This window comes from Notolepis coatsorum (assembly GCF_963971535.1).
Source record: "Notolepis coatsorum genome assembly, chromosome: 17".
Taxonomy (NCBI): Eukaryota; Metazoa; Chordata; class Actinopteri; order Aulopiformes; family Paralepididae; genus Notolepis; species Notolepis coatsorum.
The window spans coordinates 24,988,389-25,007,453 of record NC_140181.1 but is presented as its reverse complement, the minus strand read 5'-3'; the positions used below and the strand labels follow the sequence as shown (position 1 = coordinate 25,007,453).

At 45.8% G+C, this 19,065-nt stretch overlaps 2 protein-coding genes across 3 annotated transcripts in view; one reads left to right on the top strand and one right to left on the bottom strand.

Annotated features, from left to right (window-relative positions):
• Positions 1 to 3,684: 3,684 nt before the first annotated feature.
• ppih (peptidylprolyl isomerase H (cyclophilin H)) overlaps positions 3,685 to 19,065 on the top strand; it is a 42,314-nt gene continuing 26,933 nt past the window's right edge. The window contains exon 1 of one of the 2 annotated variants that reach the window (XM_084333645.1): positions 3,685 to 3,827. In XM_084333645.1, coding sequence (XP_084189771.1) covers positions 3,762 to 3,827 — 66 coding nt within the window. In that variant the 5' untranslated portion in view covers positions 3,685 to 3,761. Of the gene's footprint in view, positions 3,828 to 15,842; positions 15,974 to 19,065 lie in introns of those variants that run through there. The other variant, XM_084333646.1, reaches the window with a different exon arrangement.
• Positions 6,659 to 15,828, bottom strand: LOC311244238 (putative G-protein coupled receptor 160). Its single transcript, XM_084333643.1, has 3 exons — positions 15,657 to 15,828; positions 9,912 to 10,001; positions 6,659 to 9,081 (listed from the first exon to the last, which is right to left on the bottom strand). Exon 3 carries the CDS (start codon positions 9,041 to 9,043, stop codon positions 7,940 to 7,942), a length of 1,104 nt encoding a protein of 367 aa, XP_084189769.1. The 5' UTR covers positions 9,044 to 9,081; positions 9,912 to 10,001; positions 15,657 to 15,828; the 3' UTR covers positions 6,659 to 7,939.

Here is a 19,065-nt window from a genome sequence, read left to right as displayed (position 1 = left end):
TCGACTTCCAGGCCCTGAACAAGTATGCACTCCGCGAGACCCACCACACCCAATCTCCATTCCACCAAGCGAGATGTGTGCCTAACGGGAAACTCAAGACTGTGTTCGATGCCTGGAACGGTTACCACAGTGTCCCATTACACAAGGACGATCGCCACAAGACGACGTTCATAACCCCATGGGGCCGCTACCGGTACCTGTCGGCCCCGCAGGGGTACATGGCATCGGGGGACGGTTACTCGCGACGGTACGACAAGGTTGTTGCGGACATAGGCAACAAAACTAAGTGCATAGACGACACACTACTATGGTCAGATACAATTGAGGAGAGCTACTTCCAGGCGGTCCAATGGCTGGACATATGCGGCCAGAATGGAATAGTCCTCAACCCGGAGAAGTTCATTTTTAGCGCACCCACGGTGGACTTTGCAGGCTTTACAATCACCATGACTGACGTGCGACCGTGCAGTCGCTACCTGGAGGCGATACACGACTTCCCACAACCACGTAATGTCACGGACATCAGGTCGTGGTTCGGGCTGGTCAACCAGGTGGCCTACGCCTTCAGTATGGCCAAGCGTATGCAGCCATTCCGGAAGCTCCTGAAGAGTGGAGAACGCTTCGAGTGGTCCACGGAGTTGGAAGACATATTCCGTGAGTCAAAGGATGTGATCATCGAAGAAATTGAGCGTGGTGTCCGCATTTTTGACAAAACCAGGCCAACATGCATCGCCACGGACTGGTCAAAGGAGGGCATTGGATTCTGGTTATTCCAGAAACATTGCCGATGTATGCCAGTCAGACCCTTCTGCTGCACTGATGGGTGGAAGATAACCCTGGTTGGCAGCAGATTCACGCATGCGGCGGAGTCCAGATACGCGCCCATAGAGGGCGAGGCTCTTGCGGTCGCGGACGCATTGGACAAGGCACGCTACTTTGTGTTGGGATGTGAGGACTTGATTGTAGCGGTAGACCATAAGCCGCTGCTGAGACTCCTTGCAGACAGGGCGCTCGATGACATACCGAACTCCCGCCTACGGAACCTCAAGGAGAAGACCTTGCGTTATCGTTTCCGCATCGTGCATGTCCCGGGCATGAGAAACAAGGCGGCGGATGCCATGTCACGTAGGCCGGTTGGCACCACACGGCCATCACTTATGGACCTTCCGGATGACAACGCCCACCTCCCACCAAGTACGCACACTGATGTACTGTCCTTCCTACGCCAGACCGAGCCAGGGAATGACGACGACACTGAGGAGGATGACCTGGCATGGTGTGCTGCGGGCCTTGAATCATTGCGGTCAGTGACATGGGATCGTGTCAGGGAGGCCACCAGCAGCGATGGTGAGATGCACACCCTGGAGGAAATGGCGACGGACGGCATCCCCGACTCAAAATTCGAGATGCCGACGACGATCCGTGACTTCCACCAGTACCGTGAGAACATCACATCAACTGATGGGGTGGTCCTGTACAAGGACAGGGTAATTATACCACTCTCACTCCGCAGAGAAGTGCTGAGCGCCCTACACGCTGCCCACCAGGGCGTATCGATGATGACCGCTCGCGCAGAATCCTCTGTGTTCTGGCCAGGCATGTCGGCTGACATCAGCGCCACTCGGAGGAACTGCAAGCACTGCCACCAGATGGCACCTTCACAGCCTGGAGCGCCGCCAACCCCGCCGATCCCAGTTGTTTACCCCTTTCAGGCGGTGTGTTCAGACTTCTTCATGCACAGGGGCGTGCACTACCTCGTGACGGTGGACCGGTACTCAAACTGGCCGATCATCTCGAAGGCGACGGGGGGCGCCGCCGGCCTCATAAATCACCTACGTCGGGCCTTCGTGACGTACGGGACACCAGAAGAGCTCACATCGGACGGGGGCCCAGAGTTCACCTCCACCGAGACCAGGTCATTTCTATACAGATGGGGCGTACACCACCGCCTCTCATCTGTGGCCTTCCCCCACAGCAACTGCCGCGCTGAGATTGGGGTAAAGACAATGAAACGCCTTATCACTGACAACACCGGCCCAAAGGGGGAGCTTGACACAGATGCTGTGCAGAGAGCGATCCTGCAATATCATAACACACCTGACCCTGACACAAAGATATCTCCGGCAATGTGTGTCTTCGGCCGCCCGATACGTGACTTCATCCCGGTTGTACCTGGGAAGTACAGACCACACAAGACCTGGCGTGAGACACTGACGGCAAGGGAGGAGGCTCTCCGCAAACGCCACATCCGCACAGCGGATGCCTGGGCGGAGCACACAAAACGCCTCCCGCCACTCATGGTAGGGGACATGGTCCGTGTACAGAACCAGACAGGGCCCTACCCCAACAAATGGGACAGGACAGGCAGTGTTGTGGAGGTACGCCAGCATGACCAATACGTGGTCAAGATCGACGGCTCGGGCAGAGTCACACTTCGGAACAGGAGGTTCCTGCGCAGGTTCAGCCCTGTTCGCAACAACCTTCCGCCTCCTCGATCAATTTACGACGACCTGGCGACCCGTGTCACCGTACCACCAGCGCTCGTTGTGACACCACGTCTGCCTGACCCCAACTGCGACCTTGTGTCCCCCACTTCGCCACCAGTACTCACGTTTGCGAGCCAACCCCGGCATGGGACGCCACCTGCTTCGCACACGATCCTTCAGGCGTCACCACCGGCCCCTTTGGACCCGGGAGCCGATCCCCCACCGGGGCCCACTGTGTCGTCCCCTGCACCTAGGGCGGACTTACGCCGATCCACCAGGGCGACCAGAGTGCCTGCCTGGCACAGGGACTATTCCATGGGCTAGTCACATAATGGACACATGATTTATAGTCACATAACCTGGGTGTGGGTTATACAGGTATTTGTCCACATTTTTGTGTGTTCGTTTATTATTATTTCTCAGCCTTTACACAGTATGTTAAAGACTCTGGGGGAGATAGAGAATATCTAGACAGCGCCTCTATAACAGACGGTCCTGCACAGTAGCGCAGTGACCGGAACAGGAAGTTGAGACGCTACTTGTAAATACACCTACAATCGTCCGAGACTTGTTTGTATATTGTTTTCTTCTTTTATTAAACTGGATGGAACAAATGGAATATCGTTCTTATTTAAAATGCACACACATCCACACGCACACACTCACTTTAAACAAACAACACACTGCAGCACCCACTCTCCACACTTTAGATCACCTAAACACACTTTATATTTATTGGTAAAGGATTTGCACTACAACTCGTACACCTTACTGTAAATTATACCTAAATTGTACCTCATCCCATTCTGCTCTGCACTATATAGTATTGTATATTAGTACATTGCATAGTATATTGTATGGTAACTCAGTTACTTCTATTCTGCATCGAACATTGTACATATGTCTATACAGAACACTGTGACTTCTATTTTTACTTCTATTTTACATGCTATACTATTTTATTTCATACTTATCTTGTCTAGCACAGTCTCTGGAGCGTAACAGTAAGAAGCATTTTGTATAAAAGTATTCTGTACTTCTGTATGACAACTATTAAAGAAACTTGAAACTACCTAAACCCATCAGTGTGAGGCAGCAATACGCTGACGGGCGTCTAGACTGCCGGAAAGCCAAAAGAAGAAGAAGAATCGCCTAACTTGTACCCCGTGAGCCGCCGTACAACGCAAATGCAGGATTTTTGAAAACCGGTGGCGTGCGTTTGGTTACGAGCAGCCTTTCTGTGGAGTTTATTGTTTATCCCAAATCGCCTTAGAAATGAATGTCCAACCGTCAAATCCTAACAACCCGATTGTCTTCTTCGACATCACTATCGGGGGCCAGGTGAGTAACGTGGAGTAAAACCAGCACGTTGATGCAAAACACCAGTGTGGTGTGTGATGCTGCGTTCGATATGGTAGTGGGTGGGACGTTGGAAGTAGAAAATGCGACCTACGTACGTTCGAGCTACAAAGTCTGAAAAACACGGGTGCTCACGTTAAACGCCAAATTTGTCTTACAATTAGTCTCGCATGAACTACTACTCACAAATACACGTTAGTTCATATACTTGCACATGTACTATTAAAACGGCTAACAACAACATGAACGTGTATACGACGCGAGTGGCCATGTTGAAATGACGTCAAATGACGCTGAGGGTTGTGCAATGAATGAAAACTTTATTTAACAGATTGTAGAATGGGTACAATACAGTACGGCTCAATACACACAATTGTTAAGGGGATGCAGACCAGAGAATGACTTTTGTCTTGTTTACATCAGGGTCCCCCATTTTCAATTCATAGTGACATTTATGACATACACAACACATCATGACATTTATGGCATAGGGACATACATGACATACAGTAGTTACATTTGTGACATATATGATATGCAAATATACAGTGCTGTTACCCATAGATCCTGACAGAGTATATACATATGATGGATGGGGAGGGGGTGGGTGGGACTGGGAGATAAATATACACACGGTGGGGAGAGAATATATACATACGGTGGGGAGGAGACTCTACATTAGGAGGGGGGGGGGAATATACATACGGTGGGGAGAGAATATATACATACGGTGGGGAGGAAACTGTATTAGGAGGGGGTGGGGGGGGTTTGGACATTTACGGTGGCCAGTTTCCAATTGCAGCCTCCCGTAGGTGCTCTTTGAGAGCGGTTTTGAATGTGGGTAGGGATTGACATTACTTTACAGCTTTGGGTAGGGCGTTCCACATTGATGTGGCATAATTGCTAAACGTATTTAGTCCCTTGTTTGAGCCAAATCTGGGTTTAACATGATTTACCCGATTTACAATCATACCCGAGTTTGCGACTAGGAGCTCTGAGTTGACCCGCCGTTTTATTAGTTTTCTTTCCTTATGAGCAAGTCGGAATGTCATCCTAACAGTTACCTCAGTTATAATCCAATGCAGCATCAGCCTGTTTCCGCCCCGCCCTGTGGCACAACATCTGTAACGCTAGCATGTCACTGCATATGCAACATTACTTATCGGAAGAAAATAACTTAAATAACGGGAAGATATCATGAAAAACAAGGGCATGTGATTTCTGTATCGAGGCAATACTTACTTGGAAGCCACACGTCAAAGACCGGTCTGGTCCTAACACCAAAACGTTCACAAATTTGAAACTGAGCTGTACAATATTATAGAAGTGTATTCATTTTGGCCAAGTATTATTGGTGAATGTTAGGACTTTCAAGTAGGACTAACCAATTGAAATGTAGCCTAATAATAGATTATGATAGGCTGGTAAAGCTATGCCTCCTAAAGTGTGAAAACGGAAGTACAGGATACAGGCTTTCCGGTTTCGACAAAACAATTATAGAAACGTGTGAAGTGCACAATATTTCCTTGTTTAAGCCACTGCAACGGCTTTGCCTGAAGAATTTACTACATGACCGGGACGTTCTAGCTTGTTTGCCGACAGGATTCGGGAAAAGTTTGGTCCGTTCGGAGGCAGCTTCCAGGGGAAGTACATACACCGGAAATTCACACTTTCGATCGTAGTGCTTTACCAGTCTTTATCTCACGGAGGAGATAAAACTGTGAACGAGGTTAATATTCTGTGGGGTCTGAACTTGGCAATGGTGGTATGGCTCAATACTAGGGCTGCTTGATTATGGTCAAATTCATGATTATTTTGATTGATATTGAAATCATGATTACTTATTGATTTTCAATCATTATATGAAGACTACTGAATTAGTTTAACCTTTCTTCACGACCAAAGGCTGCCTTTCTGTCATTTGCAAGTTGCCAAAGACGTTTCAAAATACCTGGGGAAACGCACCTTGGCCCCCTCCTCCCTCTCAACACGAGCTGAGGTGTAGCATTTGCAACACAAGACAAAGTGAGAGCAACGCGGTATCTGGATTATTTTGTCAATCCTAATTGAAACTGAATTAATCACCCAACCCTAGTCGATACCACTTTTGTTACGCTTGGACATTTTAAATCCATGATTTTAAACCATTCTGTCCCTGTTTGTACCTGTCTCTGCCCGAGAGAGAAAGTGTCTCGGCAATCGGCATACACTTGTATTCACTATCATTTGAATTTCATTCACTATACGCTTGTATCACTATTATTTCGTTCACTATACACTTGTATCACTAAACATGCCACTGCCCAGTTCTGTCATTGATCAATTTACTCTAGGTGTAGTGAGTTTATTTTACAAAAGCTAAACAGGAATTTAACCCTGGTCTCTGCGGTGGTAGGTGAGTGTTTAGAGCTCTACACTACCCAGCCACACCACCAAATGACATATTTTACAACAGTGGTAGGTGTTGGCCCTTTGAACCCAGTGCCTTCAAGCCTAATTGAATAGAATAGAATTTAAAAGGAGTCTGTGCAGATACTCGCACCTAACAAGGCGGGTCTCTTTGTATTGAAAAACAAAGTAGTTACATTACAGTAATTCATTTAGTTGGATTCTCCATTTCACTCATGTTCAGACAGAAAACCAGATGATTTGAATGTAATAATTTATTATACAGAGTTCCAGCAGCATTTCCTGTGATTTACATTTCTTTTTTTTAAATCGAGGATGAACCCCCCCCCCCCCCCTCTCTAAATATTTTTAACCTTTCAGTTAAACATTTCAGTTCAGTTTACTAGACGTACTGTCTTTTGTACATACATACACACATTCCTGCTCTGGGGATTTGCCTGGTTCTTTCACTTTTGGAATAACTCCACTGGAGCAGTTGAAGATTGAGAAAGTGCCTTGATCAAGGGGTTAAGTCAGTGGTATGCTAGGCTAGCTGGAGGTGGGGATGAGATGTGTTGGATTTGAACAAGCAACCTTTCAGTCATAAGCTTATTATATTATTAAATGAACCATTAACAGACCAGGCTTCTGCTTGCCATTTGTTTATTCAAGTGTTCCTTTATTAATCCCCTTGTGGAAATGCAGGTGTCATAGCAGCATGGGGATGCCAGGGGGAGCGGAGATACAGGCAGGGAACATTTTTATATAGTAATAATAATAGAGTAGAAGATTATAATGATAATAGTAGAATGGCAGTATATTTGATCAATAATTATAATAATGGTATATAATAGTAGTAGCAGCACACTGCGCCAGAGTCCATGCAGTCAAGTGTACTGTTTAACTTTAGTATTAAGAGTCACAGTCCTAAAGTTCTCCAGCCATTAGTTATCCAACTATTGACAGCAGTCCATGCCCATGGTTGTGGAGCCTGATGGGGACTGGCCGAGGTGATTTGTGGTGTGTCGGGGGATCCTCATCTTGGCTATTCTCCTGGGTTGGAGGGGTTTTCCAGTGTATAGTGTCCAGCTTTTTCATCATCCTCCTCTCTGCCACCACCTCTAGCTTGACCAGTTCAACTCCCACTACAGAGCTAGCCTTCCTCACCAGATATTTTCAGCATACGACGGTGAAGAAGAGGATGCTGATGATGCTGGTTAGGTTACTGGTAAAACGGCTGCAGCAGCCTATTACACATGTTGAAAGACTGGAGTCTCATCGGGAAGAACAGCCTGCTCTGACCCTTCCTGTAGACGGCCTCATTGTTGTCTGACCAGCCCAGTTTACTGAATGTACCACCTCCCCTCAGAGAGTGATGGGAGTAGGGGGCCTCGTCTTTCTTCGCAGATAGTTCATCACTATCTCCTTGGTCTTGCTGATGTTCAGTTGGAGAGGTGGTTGTTGTCACGCCACCCTACAAAGCTCTCCACCAGGGCACTGTACTCATCCTCGTGGTCGTCTGTGATGTAACTGATGATGGAGTTGTCAAATAACCTCCGTAGCCAGCACGTGGTCACTGCTCAAGTTGTAGTAGAACTGTGGTCTAGTCTTGAGGTCTAACCTGAGCTTAAGTCTTGAGCAAAGGGTTCATCTCTCCAGGCACTTGTTGCTACATATCATATACATTTATTTACTTTACTGTTGATTCACAAATGTATTAGTGGGTTACTGTTTTTCTCTGATGGCTTGTGGAAAGCTGTGTGAAGATCTAGATCCGTTCCTCTACTCAAGTACCAATAAATGCGCCATGAGCAAATGTCGTCTGGGAGATGATTGTATGGCCCCAGGCAGTCTCCTTTCAGCCAGAAAATCACCCCTATCAATAGACTGTTGCTACACTCCAGCCATAGCAGGTTGACAACAATGTAAGCAGGTATTCTGAAGTCCAGTAAAAAGGTAATCACAGATACGATCAAGTAAGGTATCCATATGGATCCAAAGGCCAAAGTAAAGCTAAGAAACAGCGATGGTCGCTGGACAGTTTCCATGGGGACATTCTCTTCGTCCCCTTCGGTGTTGTGGAACCTGGTGTAATTGAACACAACGTCACTCTTCAGGTGTTCAGCAGGGGCCTCCCTCTGGTCAGACAACCTGTTGGCCTCTTTCCACCATCCGGGGAGCTTTGAGCGATGGGGTACCAATGCAAAAAGTACAACTAAGAAAAGCTCCATACAGAAGTAGTTGATGACCATCGACCCCTGCACCTCACACACCAGAGCGTTGCCCCCCTCGTATTCAATTTCCACCGGGTCCGTTTCCGTTGTTCTAAGGGAGTAAACGACAGCAAGCACCCACACCAACGAGACTACGGTGACGTTTATTAAGGCTTTGCGGAAGACGTGCCGACCGCCGGCATACTTGTTACAGAAGACGTAGTCCAACAGCCCCAGGACCAGCGTGGGCAGTGGAAGTGCTGCGTATGTCGCCGAGGCATGGGCCAAGAGGAAGCAGGTTGACAGGAGGGACTGTTTGGGCCCCAGGAACCACACAGCTGTTATGGAGCTCGCCAGCACGGCGTCGGCCAGAACCACGTACAGGCCCGACACACTGAGGAAGGAGGTGTGCAGTTTGCGGCAGCGCATGCACAAGACGGAGGCATCCAAGGCTAGCTTGATGAGCAAGATGAACATATATATTCCAGTGTTGTCCACGTGACAGCTGGTCTCCTCCCACCGCTCTATGATGGCCAGCATTTTGTTTTGACTTCCATCAAGAGAAAATGGCAACATGGAGACTTGCGTATAGCACATTCAACAGTCAGTCCAGTATCTGCATGCACCAGGAAAACCTGTCAAAAACAAGAGGATGGTGGTTAGATGCTAGAAAATTAGAAAATGGCAAACAATGGGTGACATTAATGATGTCATCAAGAATTTTCTATACATCTAACAATGCAAAGCATCTTTGGCTGTTAGAAAGCATTAGTGCTAATATTTGCTACCAAATATGACAGCTAATGCTACATAGTCTTTGGTTAATAGTAGCTGGAGTCTGTTGCAACATTAGGTAGCTGACTTTAGCTCTAATTTACGTTTGCACCGATTGTTTGCCAACAGCAAAAGAAGATGTGGTATGTGATTTGCATTCTGGGATGGATCGGGGCATAGCTGACACGTCAGACCCATGGAACCCTATACAAGCTTGCTCCATGGCCATGGGTCTGATGTGTCTACTATAAGGCAAAGTAAAATATATTGTTGGTTTCCTGTTGGTTGTCAGTTTGGCCATGGGTAGGTAGGGAATTTATTTTATTTTATTTTTTTATTTTATTCTTTCCCACGGCGACTATGGATAGGGAATTTCTTTATTTAATTAAAATGTTCACAACAACATGGATGCATGTACTCTGCCAGCATGTTTAATATCCATAATACTAAATGTTTGACTAAGATTTCTATGAAACTTTATTAATATATAATTTTTTTTTAAAACTCATAAAATATATTGGGTCGCACCTAAATCGGCAGGGTCGGTCGGCAACCGGAAACCAACTATTAATTTTGTTAGGCCTAATGGGGACAGTCATATTTAATAGTCTCCCGGCCCATTAGAAGGGACCAGGACAGATGACGAGATAATGATGACCCAACAACATTTTGGCTAATAAATTTCACTAACCTGATGTGTCAAGCGGCTGACGTCTGCAGTGTGCTGTTTGTCATGAGTAGTGTGAGGATATGAGCTCCAGGGATCACAGGTTCCAGCACCCTGAAATCAGAAGATCAATATGAGGTGCAACGCTCTAGTGCAGGGGTTCTCAAACTTTTTTCTACCACGACCCCATTTTATTTAGGATTTTCTTTTTTTTTGCCAATGTGCGACCCCACTGTCACCTACCCGTGACCATGGCCCATTGATTATAGGAGAGGACAGCAGGAGACACACACACCACTGATGATTAACGGGGCTACCGTGGACAGGGTGAGCAGCTTTAAGTACCTGGGGGTCCACATCTCAGAGGATCTGACATGGTCAACAACACACATAGACACAGTAGTAAAGAAGGCGAAACAGCGCCTCTACCACCTGAGACAGTTAAGGAAGTTCAAGAGTATCGGGGAAGATACTCCAGTCCTTCTACTCAGGAGCTGTAGAGAGCATCTTGACCGGAAACATCACTGCCTGGTATGGAAACAGCACGGCACAGGACAAGAAGGCCCTACAGAGAGTGGTGCGCTCAGCCGAGCGTACCACGGGTATTGCACTACCTCCCCTGCAGGTTCTATACAACAAGAGGTGCAAATCCAGAGCCTGCAGGATAATGAAAGACCCTCACCACCCCAATAACAGCCTGTTCCAGCTGCTGAGGTCAGGCAGACGCCTGCGAACCCCAGCTACTAGGACAGAGCGGCTTAGGCTCAGCTTCTTCCCCCAGGCCATCAGAGACCTGAACAATGAACATTGAGTGCCACAGAACACTGAACTATCCACACACAAGCACACATGAACACACACACGACACGCACGCTGTGCACGCTCACACACTAGCAGCCACTTAACACTTTAACATGAGCGGGCACACACTCATGCCGCACACACGCACACTTATGGCCAAAAGGAAAGGCCACTTTAAATTAGAATAACAGGAACAGTGTATTGCACTACCAAAGCTACCTAGCATGTCCTATATGCTCTGTAAATAACTATGTACAGATACCGAGATGTCACACCATGTTACCTGTTACCTGTTTATTGCACAATGTTGTTTTTTTATTGGATTCTATTATATGTTGTACCACTGTATTGCACATCGTTGCGGGCAAGACCACCCGCATTTCACTGTATACTTGTATGCAGGGACCGAAACTAAAGCCCGCTGCCCGCCAGGGGCGCTCAGTTTTTACCTTTGGCGCTTGACACTTAGAGGGCTGCCCGCCGTGTGGCGTGTAATCAATCAAGTTCATAACGATACTCTTATTTTGAAAATCTGTGCGGGTCTCATTTCCGCCCCAAGCGCATCTCCAGTCATAATATCGATGGCTCCGGCAGTTAGCAACAATTAGGTTCGTATGATACTCTTATTTTGAAAAAAAACGTGGCAACGAGTCATATCCGCCCAGCCCTGCAGCGGGATACTATTGGCTAAGGGCTTCTGCTCGCAGTGCTCATGTCAACACAGGCAGTCTGTCTGCTCTAGTCTAGAAGAGCGGACCTCCATTAGCTACCGTTACTGTTTAAACAATGACCCAGTCAACTATTCACTTTTAGTTTAATACATGACGAGGCATTGTCTAACGGTATCTAGCTGGCTAGCTACTGATAGCTGCTGATATCAACAAATGCTCCAGCAATAGTCGACTCGAGTGCATAATACCTCCGTTCCCTCGTTAGCTAGCTTAGCTAGCTCACGTTAGATCTATCTGTCCCAGTAAACTAAATTGTCTTAACGTTATCTACCGGGCTAGCAGTAGCTACAGATAGCTCCTGATATCAATGTCTTATAACATTGATTGAATGCGTATTCTAGCTGAGGGCATGTTGAATGTGATTTGACAAAAGAACCGTAACGTTATAAATAGGGTCCAGCTGCATCGCCGGAGAATCCTTGCATGCTGAATGTAGGGTCTAGCTGAATATAGGGTCTAGCTGCAGGGCAGGAGAATCCTTGCTGGAGCTGGAGGCTACTCAAGTATACACACAGACAGTGGAGCTGTTTGCAGATGGCAAGCATTTTGACTTATTGCGTGGTGGCGATGTCTCGCAGATAATACAACTACAAGTATGATTATATAATATATATTTTATTTAAAAAAAAATTATATAAAATATATATAATTTTTTTAATCAAAAAATGTTTGGCACGTAAGAAATATGCTTGGTGGGTAGACTCTTCCCATCTACCCGCCACTGGCCGGTGAGTCAAAGTTAATTTCGCTCCTTGCTTGTATGCCGTGACAATTAAAACTCTTGACTTGACTTGACTTGACTTGATACATGAGTAGACTGACCAACGCCATGGGCCACATGCAGGGAACAAAATAAGCACCCGCCAAGCGCCAAATGCGTGTAGATTTAAGGTTTGGCGAGTAAAAATGAGAGGTCTGCCCGCCACCTGGCGTGTAGTTCATATCGATACTCTTATTTTGAAAATCCTGTGTGGGTCTCATTTCCGCCCCAAGCGCAGCTCCAGTCATAATATCGATGGCTCCGGCAGCTAGCAACGTTCGGTTCATATGATACTCTTATTTTGAAAAACCCTGTAGCAACTCCGCGAGTCATATCCGCCCAGTCCGTGCTATTTGCGTTTGGAAAGACGATGAAGTCACTAGTCAGGACTCAGGACAGGAGTATATTATATAGTAAACTGAGGATTACTGAGGATGGACAGATAATGTTGATATTCAAATATAAAAAAGTTTCGAGAGGGGTGGAAGTTTGAAGACGGACTAGACTACAATATGATGCAGGGGTGGTGAGTTGAAACAGTGTGTGTGTGTGTGTCCCGACCCCACTTCTATGTTTCAATAAATTATTTGCATTTAAAACTATTAACGCTGACTCATTCCTTCAGTCCACTCAAAATTATGCTAATATTCCTTATGTTGTTTATGATATTAATTGAAAATAGCATATGAGAGTATTATATAGTAATAATAACACATGGCGATATACTAAAAAGCTATTTATAATTTTTGGCTGGTAAAAATGGCTGGTAAGTCAAAAAGTTAAGTTTGTTCCCTGGCCACATGTGTAAAACCTTAACATAAGTGTAATACTCACATTTATTCACAGACTTTACAATTGGATTAGATTCAAGTCATACAGCACACACAAAAATAGGTTTGCATCTAAACCAGAGTGCAAATGTAACTGTAAAGTGCAATATACAATGCACAAGTGATTAAACTGGAATATATATTAAATAAATTAGTACTACTGAGTAATGATGCTAATCTGATGTATGTACAGTGATACAGGTATAAATACACTATAGTAGTAGGCGTAGCCATACTGGCCAGTGGTATAACTACTAAGAGTATGTTTGGGTTATATGCATATACTATATAGACGAGGTATGCAAACTGGAATATATTCAGAGACAGGTGTGGATAAATATATACACAGTAAATAAATAGAAATATCTCGATGGGCCATTCACATATTCATAGTAAAGTATGGTCTAATGTATAAGTATGTTTTCATCTCTTTCTGCAGCTTTCTCCAGAACGTGATATATAGCCCCAAATGCATTATATTGATGATGAAATACAGTTTGATGGCAATCAGCGCGATATAAAAAATTCCAACTAGACGTACTTCTAGAAGTTACTACACGTCATCTGATGTTGACCGGATGGGCGAGGGGGCGTTTATAATTCCGTGGGCAGCGTTATACCAATCATCTAATGTGGGTCAAATGTTGATAATAGCAGTTAGTATCGAAGACGGTAACGTTACACGCTAAAACTCACCCCAGTCTCCGCGCGCCGTTGGGCGATCATCGTAGAGTAGAAATTTTATCATTATGGGATGGCGATTTACCCGGTCCATCTCCAGCTTGTATAATGGTATATACGTCCAAATCATGTTTATCGAGTTATTGGCAATCGATCGCCATGTAGTGTGACGAGCCAGAGTCCCGGGACATGTACCGAGTGCCCGGAAGTAATACGGCCGTCCAGCAAAACCTCTACTGCGCTTCCTGTTAAGCGATTGCGCCGATCGGCCACCAGATGGCGCTCCTGAACCGCCAGAGAGCTCAGTGGGTCCTCCTGGTGGATCTCAGGCCAGCGGAGGGGAAATATTAATCCGATTCCAGATTTTTGAAATATTGATATTAAAGACGCTGTAAAGCGTCCTCGGCAACTTGAGCATGGCCGGGAATGACGCTTTAACACGGCTCCTGGCAGCCAAAGTGTTAACACAACATAAGGATTCAATGTCCCCAATGTCATCACTTGTGTGTGTGGCACATATTCAAACTCATTTACTCTCAATAACTGTAAAACTAAATTAACTGTTTTTGAATGTGCATGAGATTATGTACAAAATAAATGGGCATTGTCTTTTGGTGAAGTGTCCCTTTAACGGAACACAACGTACTAGTAATATAATATTACAGCAGGTTAGAGCAGACGCGGAGCAACCTCTATAGTATGGACGCCGCAACGAACTACCCCACGAGGCACGAGCACCACAGCTGAGGCAGGTCCATGACCGTGTCCCTGGAGTGGTGAACTACCCCACGAGCACCACAGCTGAGGCAGGTCCATGACCGTGTCCCTGGAGTGGTGAACTACCCCACGAGCACCACAGCCGAGGCAGGTCCATGACCGTGTCCCTGGAGTGGTGAACTACCCCACGAGCACCACAGCTGAGGCAGGTCCATGACCGTGTCCCTGGAGTGGTGAACTACCCCACGAGCACCACAGCTGAGGCAGGTCCATGACCGTGTCCCTGGAGTGGTGAACTACCCCACGAGCACCACAGCTGAGGCAGGTCCATGACCGTGTCCCTGGAGTGGTGAACTACCCCACGAGCACCACAGCTGAGGCAGGTCCATGACCGTGTCCCTGGAGTGGTGAACTACCCCACGAGCACCACAGCTGAGGCAGGTCCATGACCGTGTCCCTGGAGTGGTGAACTACCCCACGAGCACCACAGCTGAGGCAGGTCCATGACCGTGTCCCTGGAGTGGTGAACTACCCCACGAGCACCACAGCTGAGGCAGGTCCATGACCGTGTCCCTGGAGTGGTGAACTACCCCACGAGCACCACAGCTGAGGCAGGTCCATGACCGTGTCCCTGGAGTGGTGAACTACCCCACGAGCACCACAGCTGAGGCAGGTCCATGACCGTGTCCCTGGAGTAGTGTCGGAACACCTGGCAGCACCACTGTAATCACACTTCGAATCTACACTTGGAAGAATCAAATGCTTGTTTGTTACACTATACTTCTCATTTTACTATGTCATTCGTGGCTCATCTTGATCTACTGTCATTTTATTCAGAGATGGTCATGAAACCAAGACACCTGTTGTGCAAATGGAGGAAAGTCATCTACTCCACCTTTTTAGACATGACTCTCCCAACCTTCTGAAATGTACAATTTTGCCCAAACTGCATCATAGTCACGTAAATATTTCTGCAATATGCTCTGGTTTGCTATTTTCCGACATTGTGAAACTAATCGTATCCAGAGCAAGGTTGATATTTATTTTGGTAGTGAACATTCCCAATTTCTAGTATTTGTTCTAAATGCAAGACAGTTGGTAATTGCATTATGCATTCAACCATGCATAATATGTAATGTATGTTGTAAAACAAGTTTCCCTGGCATTTCAAAAGAAGAAATTGAGTGCTCTCGCTCCTAGCATGATAAGTAAAACGAAGAAAATGTATTCCACATTCAGTGGTGTCTACCTCGATGTTGTCCAGGCTTCTCTCCTGATCCCATGGGAGTCTCTGGACGTCCAGTTGCCACACCAAGGCTTAACTCTGCCCTAAGAAACACAAAAACAAGAGCAGCGGCAGCGTGTCTCTCTCCGGTCAAGCGGTTAGCAGTGAAGGAGGCGTCTTGACGGGCTGTTATAGCAGGTGGAGTGGGTATTCTGCCGGCTTGTTCTTGGTCCCGCCTTCGCAGTGTGAAACCAATACCCGAGGAGGAGCACCTTGTTAAAGCACCTACTTGCCTCTTCAGGAAAAGTATAGTTTTCTGTCTTGTGTCCTCTGCCCCGCAGGTATGTTTACTAAATGCCAATTTGCATATCCTGTTTTGAAAATTTGCATCTGAAGGTGGCTGAAACAAAAACACGTCTGCTTACTCACTGTACATTTGAAGGAGTTTCTCTATCGTGCATGATAGTGGTGTTGAATCTAAGTCTGAACTGGGACAGAACGTTTTTGATGATAAATAGTTTATGGACAAGGTGGCTTATGATATAATGCAGTTCCTAAACAACTAAACGTCCTTCAGATAACAATAGCTGACACGCTTTCTGACGCACAGGAGATTACTTCAACCCTTCTACAGTGGTTTGAGATGCAGACTTGGAGTCAGCTTACAGAAGGCCAATCGCATTGCTTTTACTGAACAATGTAGACGTTAGACCCCTGGTTTGGGGTCATTGGACAAATATTATTGAGATAGAATAAAGGTTTTGCCACTGGACAGAATTAACATCTTTCTACCTGCCAAAATGCAATTTTCCAGATGCCAATATTCTGGGATCGGCTTGATATCCTATACTCATATCTTTGCATCCTGCCTGTACCCCCCCCCCCCCCCCCCCATGCTGCTATGACACCTGGGGATTAATAAAGGAACACTTGACTCGACTTGATCCTTAATGACAAGTTCAAATCTTGGGTTTGACCCTCACTCTACATCTGCCAGGCCATGTTGTAGAACCCCCCCCCCCCAAAGAGGAAGGCTCATTTATAATCTCCTTTTGTGGCACAATCTGTGTGAACCGAATGGTTCTTACATTTGTTTGTTTGCACTTGTTATCACAGTGCAAATGTTAAGGTTACTAAGGCGTGTCAGCCAGTGAGTCAGGTCAGTCTGGCTGAAATAATGAGCCAAAAGAGGAGATGCAGAAGACTAGTATGTACCCTGGCTTGGGCCTAACAAAATTAATAGTTGGTTTCAGGTTGGTTGTCAGTTTGGCCATGGGTAGGTAGGGAATTTATTTTATTTTATTTTTTTATTTTATTCTTTCCCACGGCGACTATGGATAGGGAATTTCTTTATTTAATTAAAATGTTCACAACAACATGGATGCATGTACTCTGCCAGCATGTTTAATATCCATAATACTAAATGTTTGACTAAGATTTCTATGAAACTTTATTAAAAAAAAAAAAAAAAAAAAAATTTATAATTTTTTCTAAAAACTCATAAAATATATTGGGTCGCACCTAAATCGGCAGGGTCGGTCGGCAACCTGAAACCAACTATTAATTTTGTTAGGCCTTAAAGGAGACATCGTGTGTCTTATAGGCCTACAACTTCCTTGAATCTTTTTAGCAAATAAACTAGTCTAAATAAAAAGAATAATACATGAATCTGTTTATTCACATTTTTTAAATGTCCAAACTTTATAAAGAAAAATGTATGGGCGGCTGGGTGGCGCAGCGGACTAAGCGCTCGTCACCAACGCGACAGACACTGGTATCGAATCCGGCTGTCAGCGTTGCCTCCGGCTTGGGCCGGCCGTCATACTGACTCAATTGGCAGAGTCAGCGGGAGGGAAGCCGGTGGGGTGGTATTCTGGTCGTTGTAAACAGCGACTCCTACAGGTCGGTCAGGGCGCCTGCACAGCGAGGGAGGGAGTTGGTGAGGGTAGTGTGACCTCCCACACGTTACACCTCACCAATGAGAGTCCGCGCTGGCAGGTGAAAAGATGCTGCTGGCTGTCTCCTATGTCTCGGAGGAAGCATCTGATAGACTTCAGGGCTCTCTAGACCGACCAGTGGGGGGCACATGCGAGCAACGACCAGGAAGGGGAGGGGGGAATTGGCATAACGACTCAATTGGGATGGGAGAAAAACACAGAAAAACAGGAGGAGAAAAAGTGGATAAAAAAAAAAGTATAGAAAATTAACCCTAAATCCCCCCAGCTCAACCGCCCTCCACACCCAAAATACCTCTCCCATCCCAGGACACCCACCTCCCCCACTATCTGTCATTTTACCCCGGCACCCAAATAACATTTCAAACTGAAGCCAAATCCGCACAGAGTATGTCCCCTGCATTTAAAATGGTGTACTTAATAGTAATACCCTTTCAGCCTCATCTTAGTAGCTTACATTTCACATGCAAGGTGCCTGGAGGTGATCCCTTGGAAGTTTGACACACTAAACAGTGCACACAAAATGTATACACACACAGGCATTTACACACTAAACATTGTAAGCGTAAGAAATAGACTGGCTTATGGACCAAAACATACTAAATACAATAATTTAGACTTTAAGAGATGTTTCTAGATTCTGTATATTATCACTTGACCAGTGATAGTGTTAGCTTACCTTTTTGGAGCCTCATCACATACACCTGACATGTAGCCTCCCACTCTAGAGAGAGAAAGCCTTTTTAACACCATGTCTTTGGATGTGTAGTAGTCACCATGTTCTCCTCCTGTGGTGGTGAAGTTTAGCATTTCGATATTTCATAACCTCTCTAGACGACCAATATTATATGGTCTGTACAGCAGAGATGATAGAGACCAACTGACGGCCAGCTTCACTGTGAGTCGTCAGAATGGGGCAGTGAGGGGGTGTCTGGGAACAAACGGCTCTTTTTGCACCAGAAAACCGTTTCTTTCAAACACACACACACACAGTGCTGTGACAGTCCGGGACGTGTACGCCTCAGTCTTCCTCACTGTCCAACTCCTAAAGGGGAAGTTCACAATTTTAGATTCTCCGTAGAGTCCCACTCCCTTCTCAGCACACAATCCATGCTGTTCTGCACACAAGATCTACAATGGAGCTGAATGGCACTGGGTTTGTCTCAAAAGGGCAAAGAGATACACTTGAAAAACTCAAAAGCAGTGTCTCTGGAAAGCATGCCCTGGTTACTCCGAGTCTAGATAATACACAAACTGAGCTGTTTATTTTAGGAACTATTTTCTAACAAAGTACACCCGCCACTTGGGTAGAAAAAAGGTTCTTACATGAAACTGCTCACAACAGGGTTTTGTGGATTATCTTGAGTGCTTTCAATTTAATACAACTTTAGTATACTTTCTGAATACATACAAATAATAAAGTATACAATGTATATTATCAAGTCTATAGTCTCACAGATATGTAAAACAAGTGGAAC

Coding starts and splice junctions, on each gene's coding strand:
- LOC311244238 (XM_084333643.1), bottom strand. CDS start 9,043: ATGTGCTATACGCAAGTCTCCATGTTGCCATTTTCTCTTGATGGAAGT.